Raw genomic sequence first — 22,906 nt, 5'->3', positions numbered from 1 at the left:
CTTGTGGTTCCCCCAAACACGACTGCCTTGGTTCATGTAGTTTTCTGTTTCATTCTCCTCCCTCTTCACTTGCATGAACATTCAAATTCAGCTCTTCCAAAAATACAGCTCAAATATTCTACCTTGAAGTCTCCCTAGTTCTCCCCATTCAGATACAGTTTTTCTCTTCGTAATCTTTATATTTCTTCCTCTTTTTGCTAATCAAGTACATGCCATGTCTCCTACATATGTATCTTAATTAAGAAATATGTCTTTGAATACCTCATATTATCTATCAGACAGCTTTGTATGCACAGATACACAATCCCATGCTTGCTAAGTACTGTTTCAGTTAATTAATTTGTGTGTATATGCACATCATATTCTCAAAGGAGGTTACTAGATCTAGAATGTATGTGCAGTGATTGACTGATGTTGACAGACACTGATGTGTTTGTTCTCACACATCAAAATGACATGTTGGAAAAGGGAGAGACCCCATTTACTATTGTCCCCACGTTTACATCTCTCAGAATGATCCTGGTAATCTCCAAATCATTTTTCCTATGTTCCCACAAAATAAAGTATTAAAAAGTCATAAAGACTTATATTTTTTAGCACATGAACTTCTAAATGATCAACAGTATCTAGTAAACACCCATGATATTTTCGGAACCTAGTAAATCTCTACTAATGAACTTGACAAAGAGCCTTTTCATGTTAAAGATCATATAACTAGGAAACACATTCTGAAAAAAAAAACCAAATTAATATATATTGGCTAATTTAAAGGTTTTAGATTAGTGATTAACAGCTCTTTTCAACCTTGAGAAATATATATAAGGTCTAGGAAAAGAAAATTCACATTCTTAAGAACAGTATTATTCAATTAATGTTTATTTAAAGCAACGCAGGGGTTTTTCCATCGTGAATGGACAGATTCACATAACAGCCATACTTTTAGATACCAAATAACCATAACTAACTTTTGTCCACAAGACATACTGGGTCAAACAATGTGATCGATCCAAAGGTTATCTATTTTTAAAGGATTTAAGTACTTAACTACAAAGATGATTAGTCAGTCAATTGCTTATGACACTTCTCATTTAAAAGAAAAAAAGATAGAGATTTTTCATAAATCAAATTTATTACAAAGAATTAATGTGCAATCAAAGTCAAATATGTTCCTCAGAGTATGCAAGAGATAAGCAAAATAATATTAATATAATTCAAGTTACTAAAAAACATGTTTTTTCTGAATAGTACTATAGAACATCTTGGTGCATTATCATTATCTGAACAACAGAAAACCAGTAAAACATGTTTCAATATTGACTTTCTGTTGTTCTTATAAAGTCAAAACAAAAATTCCAACAGAACAAGAAATCAAAATTCTAGAAAGTGCGTCTTAAAGAGGAATTCTCTTTAATAGCATGCAAAATATATCTCATCTGAAAGCGTATTTACAAGTCAGAGCTCTGCCAGCCACTAAGGGAACAGCTCTCCATCTGTTTTATCTACAGAGGTGGTGCTTAAACAGTTCCTTTGAAGGCATATAATTTTAAAAAACAGTGAATATCCACTTGTTATCTTCTATTTTATTGATTTACACATTTCAAATGTGGTCATGTTAATGACCATATATGTAAAAATATTTTAAAAGACAAAAATAACAATTATACACAGTTTGCAAAGATCAAACTTTAACCATGGTACCTTTCATTCAGTTCAGTTACTACAGAGACTTTCCAACACTGGTAACTACCAGGTACTGTATGTATCAGGCCAAATGAAGCCTCAAGGCTATGTCCAGATTTGTTTTTTAACTTTCAAATGCTTTCATTTTTCTTCAAAAAAAAAGTTAACGATTCACCTCCTTTTAAACTGGCGATAGCTACGTGAGCAGTACCTGATACCACAATTCAAAGCCAAAAAGCTACTGTTAATTGAAGTCGATTTTACCACTCAGATTAAATTCAGATGTCTAGATCCCAGATACCTGGGCATGAAATATTAAAATCTGCCAAGAGGAATTAGGTATTTTTCTCCTTTTCTTTTAACGTAACCCACTATATAATAGTGAACTAAATATGTTTGTTTCATAGAAACAACTTACATTTGCCAATACAAAGCAAATGGTCTATGTACAGATACAATAGGACTGCCTAACTGACAGTGAGTATTGCCGACCAGGCTCCAAACCCATGGAGCTAATACGGTGGAGCTCTCTGCTGAATGGACTTTCCCTTCAGGATACGTCGGATCTGGAAAGGAAACCAATAGGATTTGTGAGATTTCTTTCTTACAATCAAAGTACCACCTCTTCAGAGCTTCTTTCCTTTCTTCTATACATAATTCCTGCCTACTTATAAGTAAGTATATGAAGAAATACACAACAGTATGTGTCAAGATTTTAAGGGGACTTGAAAAAAAAAACCAAAACTACAACTTCTTTTAAGGTTTATTTACTACAGCTCTCCTATAGCAATCTTTGAGTACACGAAAATAAAGCATCTCCATGAAAAAAATTATCTGAAGCTGAACATCTCCAACTGTTTAACAAAGACCTATATTCCTTTCCTAATCTTCTGTTATTTATTAGAACATGTAAAACAAGGCAGTAATCATGATTATATATATCTCACCTACCTTGATGTCAGCCTCAACTAAGAACCCAGAGTCTTTCTTATAGATATAAGTAAATTATAATGCCCTTCGAGTCAAGATAGCTATCAAGATATCCAAGAATGAAAGCCTCTGTGCATGACTATATGGATCACAGGAAAGCCCCCAGGCTCACTGAGAGCTGAGTCATTGATTTTATACCCCAGCCTGACAAATTTTATCATGTCTCTCAGCCCACAGCAGATTAGAAGCAACAAATTAAAAGAAAGAAGATTGGAGTCAGGGATGCAATTGATAGCTACCAAAAGGAGACACAATGACTACAGTCTGATAATAAAAGCAAAGGAAAAGATCCTCCCTCCAAACAGAGAGAAACAAAAATACAAAAGCAGAAAGAAGAATAATCTGAGAACATGTATTTAGCAAAGAATTAAGCAACTCTCCATGCTCAATACTCCCTGAGAACCTCACTCTATGAATGCACACCACAAACAGTGAAGCAGAAGGTAACACTTAGGCCTCTGTCATTTACTATTTAACGATGGTTCCTGCGCCTGGAACCACTCTGAATCTCAGTCTTTCCAGTTTAACCTTCATCCTGCAAAGTTTTCCTAACTATTAAGTGGTATAAAATACCACTACAAGTTATCAAGAGATTCGTTTTCAGCTATCAAGAAATCTACAAATATGAGTTACTATAACATTGTGGCCACAATGAGGGCTGTATATCAAAGAAAAGGCTAAACTGCATTCCATATATTTTATTTTGTGATTATTACAGTATATAATGACCTACAGCCACAATCACCTCATTTCCTCCAGGGGAAAAGTTTCATCAAAAATCTGTTAAGTTCTTAAAGAGTCAGGTCTTATTATCAGGAAAAGTTTAGCCATATGAAACTGTTCAATCTCCAAATGTAATATAGAATCATATGATAAGTAAAGCATAATTCTATTTAAAGTATAAACTATTTCTAGGTTCAAAGTTACATAAATAACTTTCCCACTTTTTACTTAGGTTCAGTTAGCAGACAGAAATCATTGTTAACAGCTAACGTTTACTGAGCACTCAGGCGTCTGGAAGTATTCTGAACACTCTGACTCATCTAATACCCACACTATTTGAAGGTTCCTCACTTACTCACAAAACTAGATTCTATTTCCTTAACGTCTACAGGAACCTTGCTTCCTCCTCTTTCATCAACTGCCAAATGTCAAACCATTCTGACTTAGTTCAAACCTAAGTTTGTTATCTTGGAAGAAAAGCAAAGACTGCCTGACTTCTAACCATTTGGGGTCCATGGATACAGCCTTAAATGTCTTACTCCTCCTTTGGAAATAAAACAATTGACTCCAAAGGGCAACAGTGACAACTGCTGAGACACGTATGCTGACAGAGCCCATCTGAACTGACAGAGCCCACCTGAAGAGTGCCAGCTGGCCCACCGCTCTTATGTTTCAGGACAATGCTAAACGTATGTCTTTCCCTTCTGTGGCCCTCACCTGTTCTCCCACAGGGCCATCAGGAACCAAATGCACTGGCTGTTCGTTCTCCAAGTTCCGAGTACTTGGGTCTGCTCCCTTCCTCATCAACAGGCGGACTGCATCCAACTGTGTCACCCGATATTGCAGACTAGCAGCAACATGGAGGGCGGTGTTTCCATTGTAAGCCTGAAGACCAAGAGAAAATGACACCCGTGAGGACAGGAGACTTTCGCAAAAGCAGCTCAAAAGCTTGAAGAAGGTATAAAGAAGGTCATTCCAACTCTCGGGCAGTTCTCGAGTATTCCTAAAAGTACCTTTGCATTCACAAAAGACAGGCAACTCGGCAGTTCCAAAAAGAGGCGAATGAGTTCCAGGTTTGCTTCTTCAGCTGCCAGATGCAGGGCTGTACGGCCACTTTTACGATCCTTGTCAAAGGCAAGAGGTAAAAGACAGTGAACATCTGACACCACGCCCTAGACATACGCTTCTCACCCAGTCTCGCCTATGTCTGACTCACCCGTGGAGACTCACTTGAAGTGCTCCCTTCTTCACAAACCCTTCTTTCATCCCAAGCTCCGTGAAATCTCATTTCTCCTTTGAAATTCCCTTTTCATTTGCCTGCATGCCTCTTATCACATCTACCCTTATACACCAGGTGGCCATAAAATGTAGAAAGAGACTACACACTGTTTTATCGAGGGCTGTAATATAGTACAAGAAACCATTTATTGTGTATCCGCCTGTGTTTCCAGACTTGGTGGCCATCCTGTAGACTGACAGTTAGCTATCTCTCTCACCATTTCTATTAGACCGTAAGCTCCCCAAGGACCCAAGGGGCTTATGATTTAGGCATCTTCCCGTAGAGCCCCTAACTCAGTGCCTTGCACACAGCAGATATTCAGTAAAGAAACTTCAGATTTAAAGATAAAAAAATATTTTCCAGTTTAAAAAAACAGAAGATTAAGTCCAGATTCCACAATAATGAAGAAACCCTTACGAAATGCAGTGCCTTTATTATCTGTGTATGACAACTGAAACCAAGATGAAAATATCAGTTTCAAGCATATTCTTTTCCTTTCAAATAAAGACTAATTCATGTCACAGCTGAATGATCTTCTGAATAATAAGCCATAGATTAAACACAAATCAAGAAAGCAAATGAGATGATCTTTTTAAATCTAAGCTCCATAACTATCCATACATTGCTACTAGCTCCATTAATTTTTTAAAAAGGAGGGAGGATAAAATAAAAAGAGGAGAAAGTTTTAATCTCTACTTGGGAACAAGCTCTTCTGCTATAACCACTTCTCTTCCACATTCTATGTCTAAACTCTTCTGTGAATTTACCTTAGCTTCCACTGCTGCTCCCATTTGAATCAGACACTTAATTGTATCAACTAGACTTTTATTCTTCAGCAAAAGCTCCTGAACTTCAGGTGAATGTGGCTGTTCATTTCTCTGGAGTTCATGCACCACAGCATTATGGGCCAAGACTGCACAGTGTAGAGGGGTCAGGCCTAGAAAAAAGTATAAGAAAGCAGAGATCAAGCCTCCCATCAATTCTTTTAGTTGTTCTATAATTACAGACCTTGGGGGTAGCATCTATCTGACCTGTGTATGGGCTCCACAAGAACCACTAAGGAAATCTGAGTATTTCCTCCACTGGGTCTTAGCACTAACTTTATCTATAGAATATTTTAGCTTTAATTAACTCCCTTTCTTCTTGGTATTGAACTTAATGCCCTTGGAACTAAAGGGCCCTTCTCTCTGAATGCTTCTTCACCCAATAACATGTCCACTGCTTACCATCATAGTTAGTTGCCTCCAAGTCCACAAACTGGTTGCTCCCCGCTGCTCCCTTCTGAATTGCCTGCAGGATTTAAAAGTAGACATTTACTCAGCATAAGACAAGCTCTGCCAAATACTTATCTACAAGTGTCCCAAGAAAGGAATAAGTCAACTCAGAAGAGAGTATTGCAATAGGCAACCTGCACCCAACTTCTAATTTCTCAGCCCTATCCCTGTGGCCCTGTGGTAACGGGAGCCTGGCTTGTTGCCTCTTACCTGAAGCACCTGGGAGTGGCCCTTCTCCGCACACACATGCAGGGGCGTTCTTCCCCAGCAGTCAGTGGTGTTCACCTGGGCCCCGAGGGTCACTAGATCCTGCACGATGAGGTGCTGATTGGCAGCCACAGCCACCTGGAAGGCACTCTGTGGACATGCAGAGGAAAAAATATATATATTTTGCAAACTATAAAACTATCATAACAAGGAATATGAACCTAAACTAGGACTGAGGGGGGAAAAACCCACATAGAAAAAATGAATCCTATTAATAAGTTGTAAGATACAAGGAAACTAAAATAAACTTAGGGTGAGGCTTTATTACACCCCATTAGTCTTTGGTCAAATGACTACAAAGTTAACGTTAATAACTTCAAGGTTGGCAGTGACAGAGTCAACATCCCATAGTTAATATTAACTAAACTCTTTTGGTCTGGAACTCTGAAATAATCTACACTCGAATATGAGACCAGCTATCGTCTTGACCACACCTCTGCCATTTCCCTCTGTCGAGATCCTTACCTGGGGGAGGGGAGGAAGGCTCAAGAGTACCGAAGCCTCCTGTAAAGACTTCAGTACATTGAAAGCCATTTTCCTCCAATTAAAAAATTAATTAAAATAAAAAAAATCCTCACCTGTCCATTGTGCTCTTTAATATCTAGCATGTGAAGTGCATTCATCTTTCTTGCAAGGACATAGGAAAGTGCCCTTCTCCCTTGGGCAACAGCAATATGCAGGAACCTGGGGGAGAGAAAAGGAAAAGAGGTAAATTATTTCTGATTTCACTAAGTTCATCTTTTAAAAAAAATTCTTCCTTTAGCCCCTTTCTTGATGTGCTGGTATACCCAAATGAAAGAGCTGCTGCTATTGCTGTTCAGTTGCTAAGTTGTGTCCGACTCTTTGTGACCCCATGGACAGCAGCCTGCCAGGCTTGCCTATCCTTCACTATCTCCTGAACCCCATAAACAGTATGAAAAATGAAACAGCACAGAGCATAATTTGTCTTTTCTGCTATGCTGACAATACCCATCTGTGTTACAAGAAGTAAGTTACCAGAAAGAAGTACGCCAAGTACCATGTTGATTGCATTAAATCCAATGTTTCTAATGTTCATAAAAACCCAATGAGGGAGACAGTACCATTTTACATGCCCAGAAACTAAAGTACAGAGAGGTTAAACAATTTGCTCAGGTTCACAAAGATGTGAGGACAGATCCGTAATCAATCTACAAATCAACTCATGGTTGATCATGACCAACCAACTATGATCTAACTGATTTTGCTCTACAGATATAATCTGTGCTAATCTTTCAAAACCAATTATTCAAAGAGGCCAAATACATTTTCATTAATTTGGAACAGGTAATTTGTTCACCCAGAAAAAAAAACAAAGAAAACTCTTCCTTGAAATATGAGCTATCATTCTGCCTCCACTATTTATCTAGATTAGCCAATCACTTACTCAGATCTAAATTGGCATACCCTGTGCCCACCGTGGCCAACAACCATGGCTTACCAAATTAGGTTAATGACATAAAAAGATATACTTACGTGTCACCATCTGCATCCTTTGAAAGAAACTGGTCTTGGGAGATATTCGCCAATTTGTTTTCTTCCTGCTCTACTTGCCACTGAAAAAATGATTTCCCTAACTGTGTGGTGTTCATTGGAGTTCCGCCAAGGTTCGGGAAGGGCAGTGGCGTGCTTAAAGGGGTAGAGCTTGCATCTGGCCTTGCCAGGGCCTCACAGGCATCTGGTGGCATCAGGTTGAAGTTCTGTAGGTGGGTGTCAATTTGCTGCTGAACGCTGGGAGCAGTCTGAGGGGGAACAGCAATATTCTCAGACTGCCGGGGATCACTTAAAAGGGGTGCAAAACTCTGGTCCGGGCAGAACTGTGGTTCTCGACCAAACAAGTGTGGCTCATAGCTGGGGGACTGGGAAGTTCTGGAATAAGGGCTGTATTCCAGGGCTGGATTGTGGGTGTAGTGCTGTGGCGGCGGCTGCACGCTCTGATTCTGTGGTGAATACTGGTATATGGAAGCCTGATCCATCATGTGTGGGGAGCTGCTGACTTGGAAGGGCTGGTATTTCTGAGGTGGAGAGAAGACCTGCCCTCTGTGGAGGTCCTGACACTGCTCGTGGGGGGAGCCCTGAGGGACCTCCCCAGGGCTCATCCAGCTAACTTGGACAGTGTTCAGGGAAACTGGGCTGCATTCATTCTTAATGTTGATAATGTTCTGAAGCAGATCGGCACAGCTGTCCTGTTTGGATTCATTGTGATGGACATCTTCCATGCTCTCCGCGGGTGTGGGTGTTTGAGGCGGTGTCTGGAAAGGAAGAAAAAGGAAGTTACACATTCTCTTCCAAAATTATTCTAAAAATAATTTCTGAAGGGTATTCAAAGGAAAATAGTGAGATACATACCAAAAACTGGGTATGTAATAAAGCTGATCTTTTGCAAGCTGGTCCATCAGACAGTGAATCAGAGCCTTTCCTTTTCGCACTATATGATACTGTGTTCTTCAATTCTATACCCGAGAAAGGAAAATGGAATCTGTGATCATTTTACTTTACAAAATTTTGCCCCAATCACAGTGCACTATTTTACCCTAGAGCCCCCATAATATTATAAATAGAGGTAACCCTTACCTGTGAATTGCTCTCTGTTCACACCTTGTGTCTATAAGGAAAAAAAAGTTTCCAATTTAGTGTGTGATAAATGGTTTCCTGATTAACATATATCTATAAACAGATATCTCTACCATTCTTTGTAGTTTGCATGAACATATGATATACCATTCTAACAGTATTTATTTTCTATGTTAATTTCCATCCTACCTTACAACTTCCCCCATTTGCATTTTCACCTAGTTCAACTTGGGTCAAGGTAAAATTAATAAGGCAACTTGAGTTTTTCCTTTCTAATCAAAATGTTCCATTTAACTGAACCACATTAATTTCCTTGCCCCCAACTTGCCTTCGTTTACTCATTCATTAAATTTCTCTTGCACACCTGCCAAGTGCCCAGCACTGGGCCCAGCGACAGAAATCTAGCACAGAGCAGGACAAATAAGCTCTCTGTCCTTTGTACTCTGTGGTCTATGAAAGTAATAACCCTAACAGACTAACCTCCCTGCCACCCAACCCAAAACAAATAAGTTAAGTGCCACCTTAAAATCATCGACAGCTTGTCCGGAAGCCTTCTGTTTATGACTTCGGATGTGCAATAGGAGTTCCTTCACCGAGTTCTTCACACGAACACCTTGAAAGGGTCCTCTCTGCTGCCTTACAACCCCCATATGGGGCTCAACTGTTCAAAAACAAAAAACAAAAACATATCCCAAGTGAGTGTCTTCAAATACATGAATATTAGTAACTTCAAAAGCACAGCTGTCCAACGTGATAAAGTTCACAACTGACAGACCACAAAGCCTCTTCAGCTCACCCCGGCCAATGACCTTGCACGTCAGTCCCCAGCCCTCCTTAAGGAGTCTACCTTGCCTGATACCTTTCCCCACCAGGAACCCTAAGGTAGTAAAGCTCATAAAAATGTCATTTCAGGGAGCCCCAGAAACAAGGGATAAACCCAAATTAGTTCTTTCTCAGCCCTAAATATGGCATGAGAGAGGACTGCAGATTTTGCCATCCTGACTCTCATAAATCTGTAATTATTCTAGATTTTTTAAAAACCTGGGAGAGCAATGGCTAAATGATGAATTTTTAGCTTTCCAAACCAAAGGGTTTCTGTTCACACAGAAATTGTAAAGTCTATCAATTCCACTCACCGAAGAAGGCACAAAACAATGTACCAAAGCCTAACAATTAATAATGTCTTAGTTTATTATTTCCCTCAGTCGAGCTATGCCGAGAAAGCTGCTTCACATTCACTAAGCTTAAACACATTTCCACACGACACACACAGGATTTCCCCTCACCGACTGTTTACAGAATTGCTCACATAGGCCTTCTAAGTAAAAAGGAAACAATCTCATTTCATATTTAAGCTTTAAAATACACTTTAAAACCTAGTACATGAGTACAGCATTCCACTCTGACCACTACCATGTCACAACCTCTTGGGATGAGTTGAACACAGAGTAAACACACAGTCAGGAAATGAATAATTCAGCAATTCCATTGAGAGTAGGAAAAAATAAGATGGGACAAAAACGAAGGCATAATTTAAACATATATATATATGTATGTATAATCAAACATATGAGAAACAACTCAATGATAGGGCAAATTAAACAGCTAGTTTTACGTTTAAGTCTAGACATATCTTGCCGGAATCTAACACAGCATCTCTCTGGAATGACAGCAGTTAATAATTCAACGTCACAAGGAGAAAAATTCAGTTTCAGAAATCCCCTATGGTAAACCAAAGAACTAGTAAAATAGTTTCAGCCAGATGAAGGCCAAATGGGGGGGGGGGGGGGAAGGTTTAGATAAACACACAATTTTGGCATTTACTGCACCCTCAAAATAGAGAAAACGTTTATAGAGACGAGCGGTTTGAATCACTTTTTTAAATGAAAATGACAAATCACACTTTAAAACGCAACCAAAACAGGAATTGGCTAGCAGTGGGGAACACCTGAAAGAGAACGTTCTTTAAAATCATGTTGATTACATTTTCCAAAATGTGAGATTATCTAGACTCTTTGGTTTACCCACAGTGGCATCCTGTTTTCCCCCAAATTATGCAACTCCGTTCATTAAGAAAAGAAACTAACAATTCACAGCAGTAGACCGGAAACATTACGCCTTTCTCTGCTACATACAGCCCAAACCACTCTAAAGCACAGAAAACAAAAACAAGACCGCAGAAATTCGGGGCAGACTTCGGAAAATCAAACTCAAGGTATACGTTGGTTTTCAGTCCAGCTTCATCTCACATCTTGATAATATCCGTTTCTTTTCTTTATAAAGTCCTTCTACGTAAAATTTTCACAAATACGTACTTAGGAAGAAATAAATCATGACCTTCAACCTTGTACTCAAACCCTTATCGCCCGCTACAGCCTTTCACTAAAACAGACACGAGAAAAAGGTACACCTACATCGGCTCCAAAACCTCGCCATAGTATGTGGATTATAGCTTAATAGGGGCGTTTTTTAAAAGAAGAAAACGAAGAGAAAAGCCAACGTTGTCCATTTCTCCCCGCTCTACCCCCATATCAGATCAGTGTGTTTCCAGCCAACAGGCCAGCCGATGGCACCCGGATTTCACAGACGGTCAAAGGGCATCGAGTGATATTAAACGCCCAGCACAGGGCAAGGCATCCAGTCGTGGCCTAATAATGACTACCAGTGTGATTATGTACCGCCACTAAGGCAGGAGCAGAATCCTCCTAAAATCTGGCCGAGGTACTTCACATCTGGGCAGCCCAAACCACCCCCTCCCTGAGCGTGGGCCGACGGGAGTCCGGGGGTCCGAGGGTCGCCCCGCTGGGGCCGGTGGGTACCTTGCAGCCGCTCAGCACGGGCGCCGCCTCTCGGCCGGGACTCGACCGCCCCGCAGGAGGACACGGACGAGGCAGAGGAGAAGTCGGAGGAGTCAGAGCCGGGCGAGCCTGGCGCCGAGGGCCCAGACGCCGAGCAGCCCCCGTCGCAGGCGCCGGGGGCGGCGGCGGGCGGCGACGCGCCATAGAAGTAGGCCAGGTTGAGCGGGCTGGTCATGAGGCCGCAGTCGCCGGCCGCGTCCAGCAGCCCCTCTCCGCCGCGGCTGTCGTCCAGCAGCTTGTCCACGATCATGCTCCCGGGCTCGGCGCTCGGGGACCCCAGACAGCTGTGCCCCCGGCTCGCTGCGCGCGGCTGCCTCCCGGTTGTGGCTATGGTACTAGCTCTGACGGGCTCAGGGTATTGGCGGGAGGACGGCGCGGGCACGGGCGCGGACCCGGAGTGCCCGACTTTTTAACCGGCGTTCGAGACCAGGGGCGGAGAGAAGGGGCCACCGCCTCGCCGGCCTCACCCGCGCCCTGCTGGGCCATTGGCGAGGTCGGGACCGCCTCCCGGCCCCTCCTCCGGATGCGCCCGGTTTCCAGTAAAATGTACAGGATGAAGCAATGTGTGCCCTCCGCCCTCGCCCCGCCCGCCCCGCCCCGCCCAGACCGGCCGGTTGTTTTCCTGCCCTTCACCTAGAAACCCAGACGGAGGGCGGCCTCCTGGCTTTCGGCCCTCGTCCCCTGCCCTGGGACCCCCCCGCTCCGGCCGCCCGCCGAAAGATGCCCGAACCGGCTCTGCCTCGGCGCTCCCCCAGCCCGGCCTCGGCGCCGGGGAAGAGGGCGCGCGGCGTGGGCTTGGCCCGCAAAGTGGGGCCAAGAGGCAGGAGGCGGCGGTGGGAACTGGTCGGCCCGGTTCCGCGGAGTAGGAAGTGCTGGAAGATCCGCGCCACGCAGCCCTCCCGCCGCCCAGTGCCCGACTCCTCGCCAGCCCCAACCCCGGCGTCTCCGGAGGTTCATACGGGCCAGTCTCTGCTCAACTTAGTAAGAGTTTGCCAACATGCCTTTTGGCCGGGTCTCAAATCCTAAACTGAAAGAGATGTTGAAGCCATTTTTCTGTCGTCAAATTATAATCTGGGCAACATTTTTGGTGCCGACTGGAACTAAAAAGCATTGGCCTACACTCCTGAATCCTTCAACATTGAAACAAAGACGTCTTAGCAGAGTGATAAATATACATGCATGTATGTGTCTGTATTTACGTTTATGTCTGTATTTACGTTTATGCTGCGTAAGTGTCCACTGTGTCGGATAAATACAGGAACTTTGCTCTTTCCTGTCTTAAAATATCAATGGAGTCACACACCGGTTTGTGTGCCGTGCTTAGTCACTCAGTCGTGGCTGACTCGGGGACTCGATGGACTGCAGCCTACCATGCTCCTCTGTCCATGGGAATTCCCCAGGCAAGAATGCTGGAGTGGGTAGCCGTTCCCTTCTCTAGTGGCTCTTCCCAACCCAGGGATCAAACCCAGGTCTCCCTCATTACAGGTGGATTCTTTACCAACTGAGCCACCCAGGAAGCCCAAGAATACTGGAGTGGGTAACCTATTCCTCCTCCAGGGGAATCTACCCAACCCAGGAACTGAACCCAGGTCTCCTGCATTGCAGGCAGATTCTGTACCGACTGAGCCACCTGGGAAGCCCAATTTTTTTTTTTTTTTTATTTAAGTCCCAATTACTTGCTAAAACCTTGCCTAGGCGTTAGTGGGAACAAAAGATGAATGATTGTGTCTGTCCTTTCAAGTACATTATAATCCTGAAAGAATGATAACGTAAGTACACACTATATTAAAAGAAACCGATTATGATTAAATATCATGAGGGATACAAAGTTCAGTTCAGTGAGTATCCTAAAAAGAAAGAATATCTAGTGAAGGGAAAAGTGAGGTCATCAGGAAAATCTTTGCAAAGAAGGTAACATCTGAGATAGACCCCCCAAAATGAGTGAGGTTTCAACTCATAGCATTTCTTGGAAGAGGGAACAACATGAGCAAAGAATTAAGAAAAGTAGTCAGATGAAAAAAAGGGTCTCTTTTAGGATAGTCAAGGGAAGATCATAACATTACATGTAAAAGGTAACTTGGTGCCTTTGGGTGGTGCACCTTCAGTGACACTTGGTCTTTATTTAACAAACATTGAGTGAACATGAAAGAATTTGGGGCGGGCAAAATTAATCCAGAAGTAGGTCAGAGGAGGTGAGATTCAGGGGCCCAGAGGCTATTAGAAATTGCTGTAATGGCCCAAGAGAGAACCGGCCTGACCCTGGAGCAGAAGCAATGAGAAAGAAGAAAGTAGGTGGAAAGAAAACAGAGCAAGGCAGCATTACTAGGGCAGAAGGCACAGGTTGGACCTATTTGGAGATGGGCAGCAATGAAGGGGTCCCCAGTCAGGCTATGGTTTGGGGCCAGATGACCATGCGAATAGGGATGCCAGCTTCAGATCACAGGGAAATCAGGGAAAGTAGGATGTTAGGGTCCCAGGAAGAAGAAGTGAGTGAGGCAGGGGAGGAGGGAGGCATTGAGCTTGAATTGTTGAGCTCAATTGTTGAATTGTTGTAAGACCTGGTGAGGGCTCCAAAGTAAACATTTCCTTGTTTCTCAGGGATGTTGCATTGTCCCAGGAACTTCTTTTTTTTTTTTTCTTTAAATAATTAATTAGTATGTTTATTTTTAAGAACAAATAGACAATATGGACTTTTTAAAAAAATAATAATTCACAATTTAAACAATCATACAGTGTTGGAGCATGATGGTATTTTTAACTATACTCTGTAGCCAAATTGGTAAACTGTTCCGCCCAGGGTTATATTCTCAGTTTGCACAATTAGAATGAAACCAGTTTTCTCTATTCTCTTACTACTCTTTCAACGGTCACTGCTAATAAAGATGGCAGCCATCATTTAAATACACATCATTAGGTAAAGAACATAAATGTTAATAAAACATTTTCTATTAAGTAGCAGGCTGATGGCACCATAAAAAAATGAAAATTTTTCAAGTTGTAAAATATAGTCAAAGTCATAATGGAGTACATTAATATCGTTTGGCATTCTCTCAGTATTCCTTTTTTTTTAAATATAAATTTATTTTAATTGGAGGCTAATTACTTTACAATTTTGTATTGGTTTTGCCATACATCGACATGAATCCGCCACGGGTGCACACATGTTCCCCATCCTGAACCCCCCTCCCACCTCTCTCCCCATCTCATCCCTCTGGGTCATCCCAGTGCACCAGCCCTGAGCATCCTGTATCATGCATCAAACTTGGACTGGCGATTCGTTTCGCATATGATATTATACAAGTTTCAATGCCATTCTCCCAAATCATCCCCCCCTCTCCCTCTCCCACAGAGTCCAAAAGACTGTTCTATACATCTATGTCTCTTTTGCTGTCTCGCATACAGGGTTGTCGTTACCATCTTTCTAAATTCCATATATATGTGTTATTATAATGTATTGGTGTTTTTCTTTCTGGCTTTCTTCACTCTGTATAATAGGCTCCAGTTTCAGCCACCTCATTAGAACTGATTCACATGTATACTTTTTAATGGATGAGGAACTTCTTGCTGCCTTTCTCTCCTGCCAATTTTGGGGTTTTGGTAAATTTTTTAAAAAATCAAAAGGAAACAACTCCCTTGATGTAGCTGCAGAAAATACAAGAGTCCAGTAACTGCAGTTCCTCAGAAACCAAAATTACTTATAAGATGTTCCAAATGAGATATTAGACTTTCTCAATAAAATGTTTCCATTTTTTTTTCCTTCCAACTAAAATTTTATGTATGATAAAGGCCATAAATGGCCATCCAAATAAATTCATGGCAATTTTTTTTACAAAGTTGTTTCTCCCCTTGAAATTATTTCCCATTTCACTTGGTATATAAAAATTCAAGCTTCAAAATCATGGCCTCTGGGGAAATTAATATAGATACATATGGTCAGTAGACCAATGTTTCAAAATAAATGTTCAAAGTTTTCTATGAAATATCAAAGCAATCATACTGCTTAAAGAGACCACCATCCAGGTTCGATGCCTGGTTCAAGAGGATTCCACACACTTCAGTGCAACTAAGCCCCTGAACCACAACTGCTGAGCCCACATGCTGCAACCACTGAAGCCTGCTCCCCTAGAGCCTATGTTCCACAACAAGAGAAGCCCACGCCGGGCAACAAAGAGTAGCCCCCACTCCCCACAACTAGAGAGAGCACAGACACAGCAACGAAGACCCAGTGCAGCCAAATAAATATTAATAATAACTAATAAAATGAATTTTTTAAAAAGACCACAACAACCTCCAATACACAATCAAGAATGGTTATTTGTTAACATCACTACAAAAATTAAATGCTTATTTAAATGTTGAACTATAAACTCAAGTTTAGTCTATTAGGTTGAGTTATATGACACTGCCACGGTTCTGATCAAATACAGTGGAACATGCACTCTGTGAAGACGGCCAACCATGATACATATGAGGACTTTCTGGGAAAGTCCACTGAGGCCAAGAGCCAGCACTAACTTGCTAGCTATGTGAGTGAGCCATTCTAAAAGCAGATCCTCCAGCTCCATGTCTGGCCTTCAGATGACCACAGCACTGACCGACATCTTGAAGGTAGTCGTATGAGTAACCTCGAGTTAGAAACCCCTCTTTTAAAGCCACTCCTAGATTCCTGACCACAGAAACAGTATTTGAAAAATGAGTCCTTGAGAATTTGCCTAGTTTATACCACTCATCATAGGTGGAGAAGAGATCAAAATCTTTATCTGTCTGAGTCTGGAGCCCAATCTTTTGCTTTAGAAAGAGATATCAGAAGACATTTCCTCAAGGCTCAGATGCACTGTCTACATCTGAAGATATAGAAAAGGATGAAAATGACAGATCAGAGTTCCCTTTCTCATGGAAGGAGAAATCTATTCCAAAGCAATTGGAAGGACCTGTAAGTTAAAAAAACAAAACAAAACACTTGATGGTGCTGTCCTTTTTTTGACTTTATAGATGTTAATAATTTGCCTTATTGTGTCTTATACGATAGAGCATTCTGCGTAGTAATGTGGTGCCAGTTAAGTTGTACTACTATTTTTAGAGCAGACATTCAGGGTTTTAAAAAGAAGCACTGGCTTTTTAAATGTGGATGTAATAAACTTTTGAAAAGCCAAAAATTATTTGGTGCAGCTCTTCAAACCTGAAAAGAAAAAGCCAGTGAAGTATCTTATAGAGTAAGTTATTATAACTGCACTGGCTGAATAAATGAGAGAACAATAACGCCTGGGGGAGTTTAGCTTTCTGAGTGCCTTCTAGATGAGAAGTCAGCAAAAGAAACCATGGCACAGCCACTTTCCAATGTTACAGTAACATCAAATTAAAGATCTGGCTGCAGACTGATCCTTTTCTATAGAACTGCATTTTTGTCTTAGAAATGGACAGATCTGCCAACTGTCTGGACTTGCTCTCTTGAATGTATTCATCAGGAATCAGCACCAGTTAATCATCAAAGATCTTTCATATAAACACATGATGACAACAAACATGAGGTGCTGAGTCATTTGAAGTATACGATAATTTTTTTAATTTCATCATTTATCCTGGAATATTTGTGTTGACATTTGGACTGATGGTACAAAAGCAATGGTGGGTAAAACTAATGGTGCCTTACAACAAAATGAACTAGTCAACATTGTATTCTTCACCACTACCCATTTGCAAAGAAAAAGAAAAAACAAAAGGAGTGGGGAGAAGCCGGTTTCACTTAAGGAGTCATAGATGAAACAATAATAAATACTAACTTTATTAAAACTTGGGCGGGAAGAGGAGAAGTGTGTGCTCTGCTTTATTTCCCACTGTTTCTCCCATAAATGTGTTTTGTACATCCAGCAGTTACTATGTTTTTTTAATTTTACTTTAAACTTATCCTCTATTTTTCCCACCTTTAAATAATTCCCTTCCCAGTAAGTTTACATGTAATTATTTGAAATTTCACATAGGAAAAACATTAAAAATAGTGTTATAACTGTTTTATATGCTGGGAAAAGATAAAACTAGTCAAATTAGTTTGCTTTTGTTTTTGTTTTCAGACGACTCCTTTCATAGCAGTATTTATTCATGTAGCTCTACCAGCAAGCTATGATTATGTTTTAGGTCAGTCAGTTTAGAACAGATGCCCTGGGCTACACTGCACACTTGGCCTTGGTCACATCTGTAGCAGCTGGTGCTGCTGCTGCTGCTGCTGCTAAGTCGCTTTAGTCGTGTCCGACTTTGTGCGACCCCATAGATGGCAGCCCACCAGGCTCCTCCGTCCCTGGGATTCTCCAGGCAAGAACACTGGAGTGGGTTGCCATTTCCTTCTGGTGCAGTAGGTTATAAATATCTTTTATGGCAACACAGAGTAGTAGTAGGTTCATATACATGACAAACAGTATTAGAGCTCAGTATTTTATGCATTTTTAGCATTTAAAAATATTTTTGCTTTAGTGTGAGGAAGGTTAGGATGGGCAAGACAGTGATAAAAATAGCTATTGCTATGATATTAGGAAAGAAAAAAAAAGACTGAGGCAGTATTCCTAAAAAAAGATAAGCCTCTTAAAGTGCTTAGCAGAAACAATGTAGTGTTAAAATAGGACACTGATACTAAGGAGAAAATGAAAGAATGTATCAGGAGTAAACTGATAATGCGTAGGGTAACTGGATTTTTATGAATTTTATGCTAGTCGTTTACATCATGTACTATGTATGTTAAATAAAAATAAGATCATGAAAAAAAAACCGTGACCCTTGAAATACATGTATCCTTAATATTTTATGACAGTTGTCTGGAAAGGCATTTGGTCTGTTACGTTGAATGAAATGATATGACATTGCCATTGATTCTAATCAAATACTGTTTGAGTTGAGAGCTAATTAGTCACTGTTTTACATGGAACACCAATTTTTCTTGACTGACAAACAGGTTATTGAGATATGGGTATTTGTCAGATTTTTTCTTTATGAACAAAGCAAGACTGTCAAGAAACAACTGACAGTATTTTTTCCCAGTGATAAAATTCAAGCCTTCAAATGAAAATTAGAACTTGGGAAACTTCTAACAACCTGAGCTTGAGAACTTCCCAATATTTGAAGACATTTTTGATGAGGTCAATAGTGATATGTTATTAACAAATACAATTTTTTCTGTATTACATAATGAAAGGTGACAACATTACAAAATTTGCGTAACTCAATACACTAATATTTTCCAAATGAACAATGGAAGTTGTCATTACAAAACTTACAAAATCACACATGGGTAAAAGATCCATTCAAGGTGAAAGAAAGACCAATGGATATTAATTGTATCAGAGTACAAAAGGTTCATGATATGGTTTCAGATTCCACATTGCATTTATCCTTTAAGGAGTTACCACTTATTTTGGTATAATATTAAAAAAGAATATCTACAATTACCTGAAATGACTATTAAAACATTTCTTCCTTTTCCAACTACATAGCTGTATGAGGAAAAATTTCCTTTCTATAACTGCAGAAAGCTATGAGACTCTGTCTTCTGTAAAGTCAGACCTTAAGAGATTTACAAAACTGGAAAACAATACTGCTGTTTTGGGAATTTCCTGGTGGTCCAGTAGTTAAGAATCCACCTGCCAATGCAGGAGACATGGGTTCGATCCCCGGTCCAGGAAGATCCCACATGCCATGGGGCAACTAAGCCCCTGTGCCACCCCTATTGAGCTGGTGCTCTAGAGCCCACCAGCTACAACTACTGAGCCCATGCTCTGCAACGAGAAGCTACCATAATGAGAAGCCTGTGTACTGCAGTGAAGACCCAGTACAACCAAAAGTAAAATAAACAAATAAATAATTTTTTAAAATACGATTTTTTTCTAGTATAGAAATTATAGTTTTTAACATAAATTAGTAAGTAAAGGTTTTTTGTTTTATTAGTAGGATGTAGGCAATATATCATTCAAAATAATAGTTCTATATTGAACAAATAATTGTTGAACACCTGACTCTGGAACATTCCTCTCTTCTTTATCTCTATTTAAACTGGCCAAGACAGGACTTTGTCTCTCACCTGAGCCAAATGATTACCCATCTAGCATTGTCCACCTAAAATCCATCCTCCAGACTGCTATCAGCATGCCATGTAACACCCAAATCTAAACATTTCTTTATTCCACTTAAGGATGCTTCAAATGGCTCCCAGTCATCTTTAGCATTGAGTTGAGTCTTCTTAGGATGGCAGCTGTCCAAGCCCTGCCCTGCTCACAAGTCTCTCCTCTGTCTGGGATTTCCTCATGGGATTTCCCAGGCAAAAATACTGGAGTGGGTTGCCATTTCCTACCCCAGGAGATCTTCTCAACCCAGGGATTGAACCTGTGTCTCCTGCATTGGCCACTCCAGTATTCTTGCCTGGAGAATCCCATGGGCAGAGGAGCTTGGTGGGCTACAGTCCATGGAGTCACAAAGAGTCAGACACAACTGAGTGTCTTACGCTCTTGCATTGGCAGGCAGATTCTTGACCACTGAGCCAACCTGGGAAGCCCCAAACTGAATATAGTCACTCACAGATCTGGAACTTTGCTTCCTCTGTCCCTTCTGCACAAATGCTCTACTCTTCCTCACCTGGCCAACTCATACTCATCTTTGCCAACACTCAGATCAATATCCAACACCCCTGGAGCCTTCCTTGACCTTCCCTCCTTCCCACCCTCACTCTCACTCCCAGACTGGCATAAAGACCCCTTTTCTGCACCCCCACGCAGAGCTACAACACAGCTCTTAAGCTGTGCTGAAATCATCCATTTGGGTGAGTCTGTCCCTTCTGTTCCACTATAAATTCCCAGGACATGTATCCCTTGTAAGCAGCCAACAACCTGTTACACAGTACATTAACTGATTGGTAGAAACAAATGTAAGTGCTTCCAAAATTACTTTTGTGCAACATCACAGACATCAAAATAGATGCTTTGGCCCCTTCATTCTCAGCACCTGGATTACTATAAAACTATTTCAGGTATCTTCCAAATTTAAAAAACTCAGCTGTCTTAGCCCAGGATTCTTTGGTTCATATCAACTTTGTAAAGAACATAAAATGTTTTCAGGAGTTTTCAAAACATATCATATTATCTAATACGGTGATTTTTTTAATGATTTCTCTGAAAAATAGCAATGTATTATCTCTGTATCAATGTAAAACACTTTTGAACATCTCAAGAAACATCTAAATTTCTGGGCATTCAATAGATTTTTTAATGCAGAGGAATAAATTAGACCATATATTTTATATTTTCATTTATCCTTCAATATGAGACTGCCTTCTAAATGGAAGGTACTTTTCTAGGCACTGGGTGCATCAAATAAAAAGTCCTGTCTTGATGGAGCTTACATCCAGAAACATGAACATTCTATCTGGTAGTATCATATACTCAGATACTATTACTGAGATACATATACTCAGTTCTACTGAGACTCATAATACTTCCCAATAGATCACCCATAGCATCTGACATACCAGGCTATGGCCCAGAGAGCTAGAGTTATGGAGAGCCACAAGTTGCTTCCTTACAAATGACGTAACACTATTTTGTGTCTTTTGGCCTGGGAAGATGAAAAAATTGGCTCTGAAGATAGTTTCCTGGATCCTGTTTGAAGCAAATTATTAACATCTGATAGCAAAACATAGTACACCTTTATATTTCCTTTGAGGAAACTTCTCAAAGCAGGCAAATCTACCTGTCTAGTAACCTAATCATCATGAGGATGAATTAGTGAAACATTTGCACATCTTGGAACATTCGTCAGTGCTGACAGAATGAATTTGGAACACCTCTAAGTACCGTATGTACAGTACACACAACTTTGCATATTATGCACTGATTGTGTCAAGGAAAAATTAATGCTGGAGTGTCTCTGGAGACATCTCCCTGGGGCTTTCTCTTACATAAAGCATATATAAAAGGTGCCATGTTCCACTTTGTCTCACAAATATTTTCTGAACACTTACGAAGTCCATGATATAAATAAAGTAACTCTACTGCTTTCCAGTGAGTACCCAAGGCCTGGTCTCTGATAGATGGGCAGAACAGGCTACTTGTGCAGAGCCAGGCCACCCAGCTAAACATCTCAGTAAATGTAGACACCTGTAACAGAGGCTGAATCACAGCAGTGCTACAATACCCTGAAATGCCTTCCAGTCCAGCAACAGAGTGAAATTCCAGTATGTAAACTGGAAGATGAAACAAATTTGTATTCCCCTTTAACACTTAATTTCCAGAGAAATGAAATGTTTTTCCATTGAATTTGAGGAGATATTCACATGCTATAAATGTATGTATGATTTGGGCAAAATTATCTGCTGTGTACGATGGAGTAACGCTCAGTGTTGGTCTGAAGGGCTCACCTGATATACTATAGTATCTAATAAGAAATGATCCAGACTCACATAATACAAGTGCGCTCTCCTAAAATTCACCTGTAGAGTAAATTGTTCTCAGTTCATGAGGGTGTTTCCTGGTTTCTATTTATAATACTGAACTTTATCCAAAACAGACACAGAAAATAGAACTTTATCCAAAATAGAAATATAAGGTATGCTTTGTCTAAAAGGACAGAGAATTACCAGTTCTGTGGTTGCTTCTGCTTTCTCTGCCTTGTCGACAACTCAGATATTTCATTTCCACATATATGAAAGAAACCACCATCATATATAGCGGATGTAGGACTATTGTCCGTTCTTGCCTTCTTTAAAGTTACTAAAATCTGAACTGCCTGAAACAGAATGATGAAGAAAGAAGTCTTCGCCAAACTCCCCTTTTTCCTCTCCATTTTCCTTTTTGCTACTCTTTTCCTGCACAAATCTATAGACTCCAGACAGTAACACATAGTCCAGAATTATCCTTTCCTATACCTCCTCCTACTATTAAAAAAAAAACACACAAAAAACCTTCCATCCTCTGGGAAGTTAGCTCAGCTTTTAAGAACAAAATACTGGACTTCCCTGGTGGCTCAGTAGAAAAGAATCGGCCTGCCAATGCAGGGCACATGGTTTCAGTCCCTGGTCCGGGAGGATCCCGCATGCCCAGGAGTAACTGAGCCCTTGTGCAACTACTACTGAGCCTGTGCTCTGAAGCCTGCAGCTGCTGAGCCCACATGACACAACTGCAGAGGCTCACGGGCCCTGTAGAGCCCATGCTGCACAACAGGGGAGACCACCACAATAGGAAGCCCACACTGCAGCTACAGAGTGGCCCTCC

The 22,906-nt window shown here is 40.9% G+C and overlaps 1 protein-coding gene across 1 annotated transcript; it reads right to left on the bottom strand.

Moving 5' to 3' along the window:
* Window positions 1-680: 680 nt before the first annotated feature.
* Window positions 681-12,138, bottom strand: NFKBIZ (NFKB inhibitor zeta). Its single transcript, XM_055568022.1, has 12 exons — window positions 11,625-12,138; window positions 9,327-9,466; window positions 8,806-8,836; window positions 8,581-8,684; window positions 7,708-8,483; window positions 6,792-6,897; window positions 6,157-6,303; window positions 5,899-5,962; window positions 5,440-5,609; window positions 4,407-4,517; window positions 4,111-4,278; window positions 681-2,246 (listed from the first exon to the last, which is right to left on the bottom strand). Exons 1-12 carry the CDS (start codon window positions 11,911-11,913, stop codon window positions 2,193-2,195), a joined length of 2,160 nt encoding a protein of 719 aa, XP_055423997.1. The 5' UTR covers window positions 11,914-12,138; the 3' UTR covers window positions 681-2,192.
* Between the last annotated feature and the right edge of the window lie 10,768 nt (window positions 12,139-22,906).

The sequence above is a fragment of the Bubalus kerabau genome, chromosome 2 (genome assembly GCF_029407905.1).
Source record: "Bubalus kerabau isolate K-KA32 ecotype Philippines breed swamp buffalo chromosome 2, PCC_UOA_SB_1v2, whole genome shotgun sequence".
NCBI classification, from domain to species: Eukaryota; Metazoa; Chordata; class Mammalia; order Artiodactyla; family Bovidae; genus Bubalus; species Bubalus kerabau.
This window is presented reverse-complemented; position numbering and strand designations above follow the sequence as displayed.

What these genes read in the sequence shown, in the direction of transcription:
- NFKBIZ (XM_055568022.1), bottom strand. Translation starts at nt 11,913, where the DNA reads ATGATCGTGGACAAGCTGCTGGACGACAGCCGCGGCGGAGAGGGGCTG. An exon ending in CCGTGCTGAGCGGCTGCAAG is followed by an intron (nt 9,467 to 11,624) that starts GTACCCACCGGC and finishes GTTTTTGAACAG; the next exon opens with TTGAGCCCCATATGGGGGTT. An exon ending in GAACAGAGAGCAATTCACAG is followed by an intron (nt 8,685 to 8,805) that starts GTAAGGGTTACC and finishes TCTCGGGTATAG; the next exon opens with AATTGAAGAACACAGTATCA.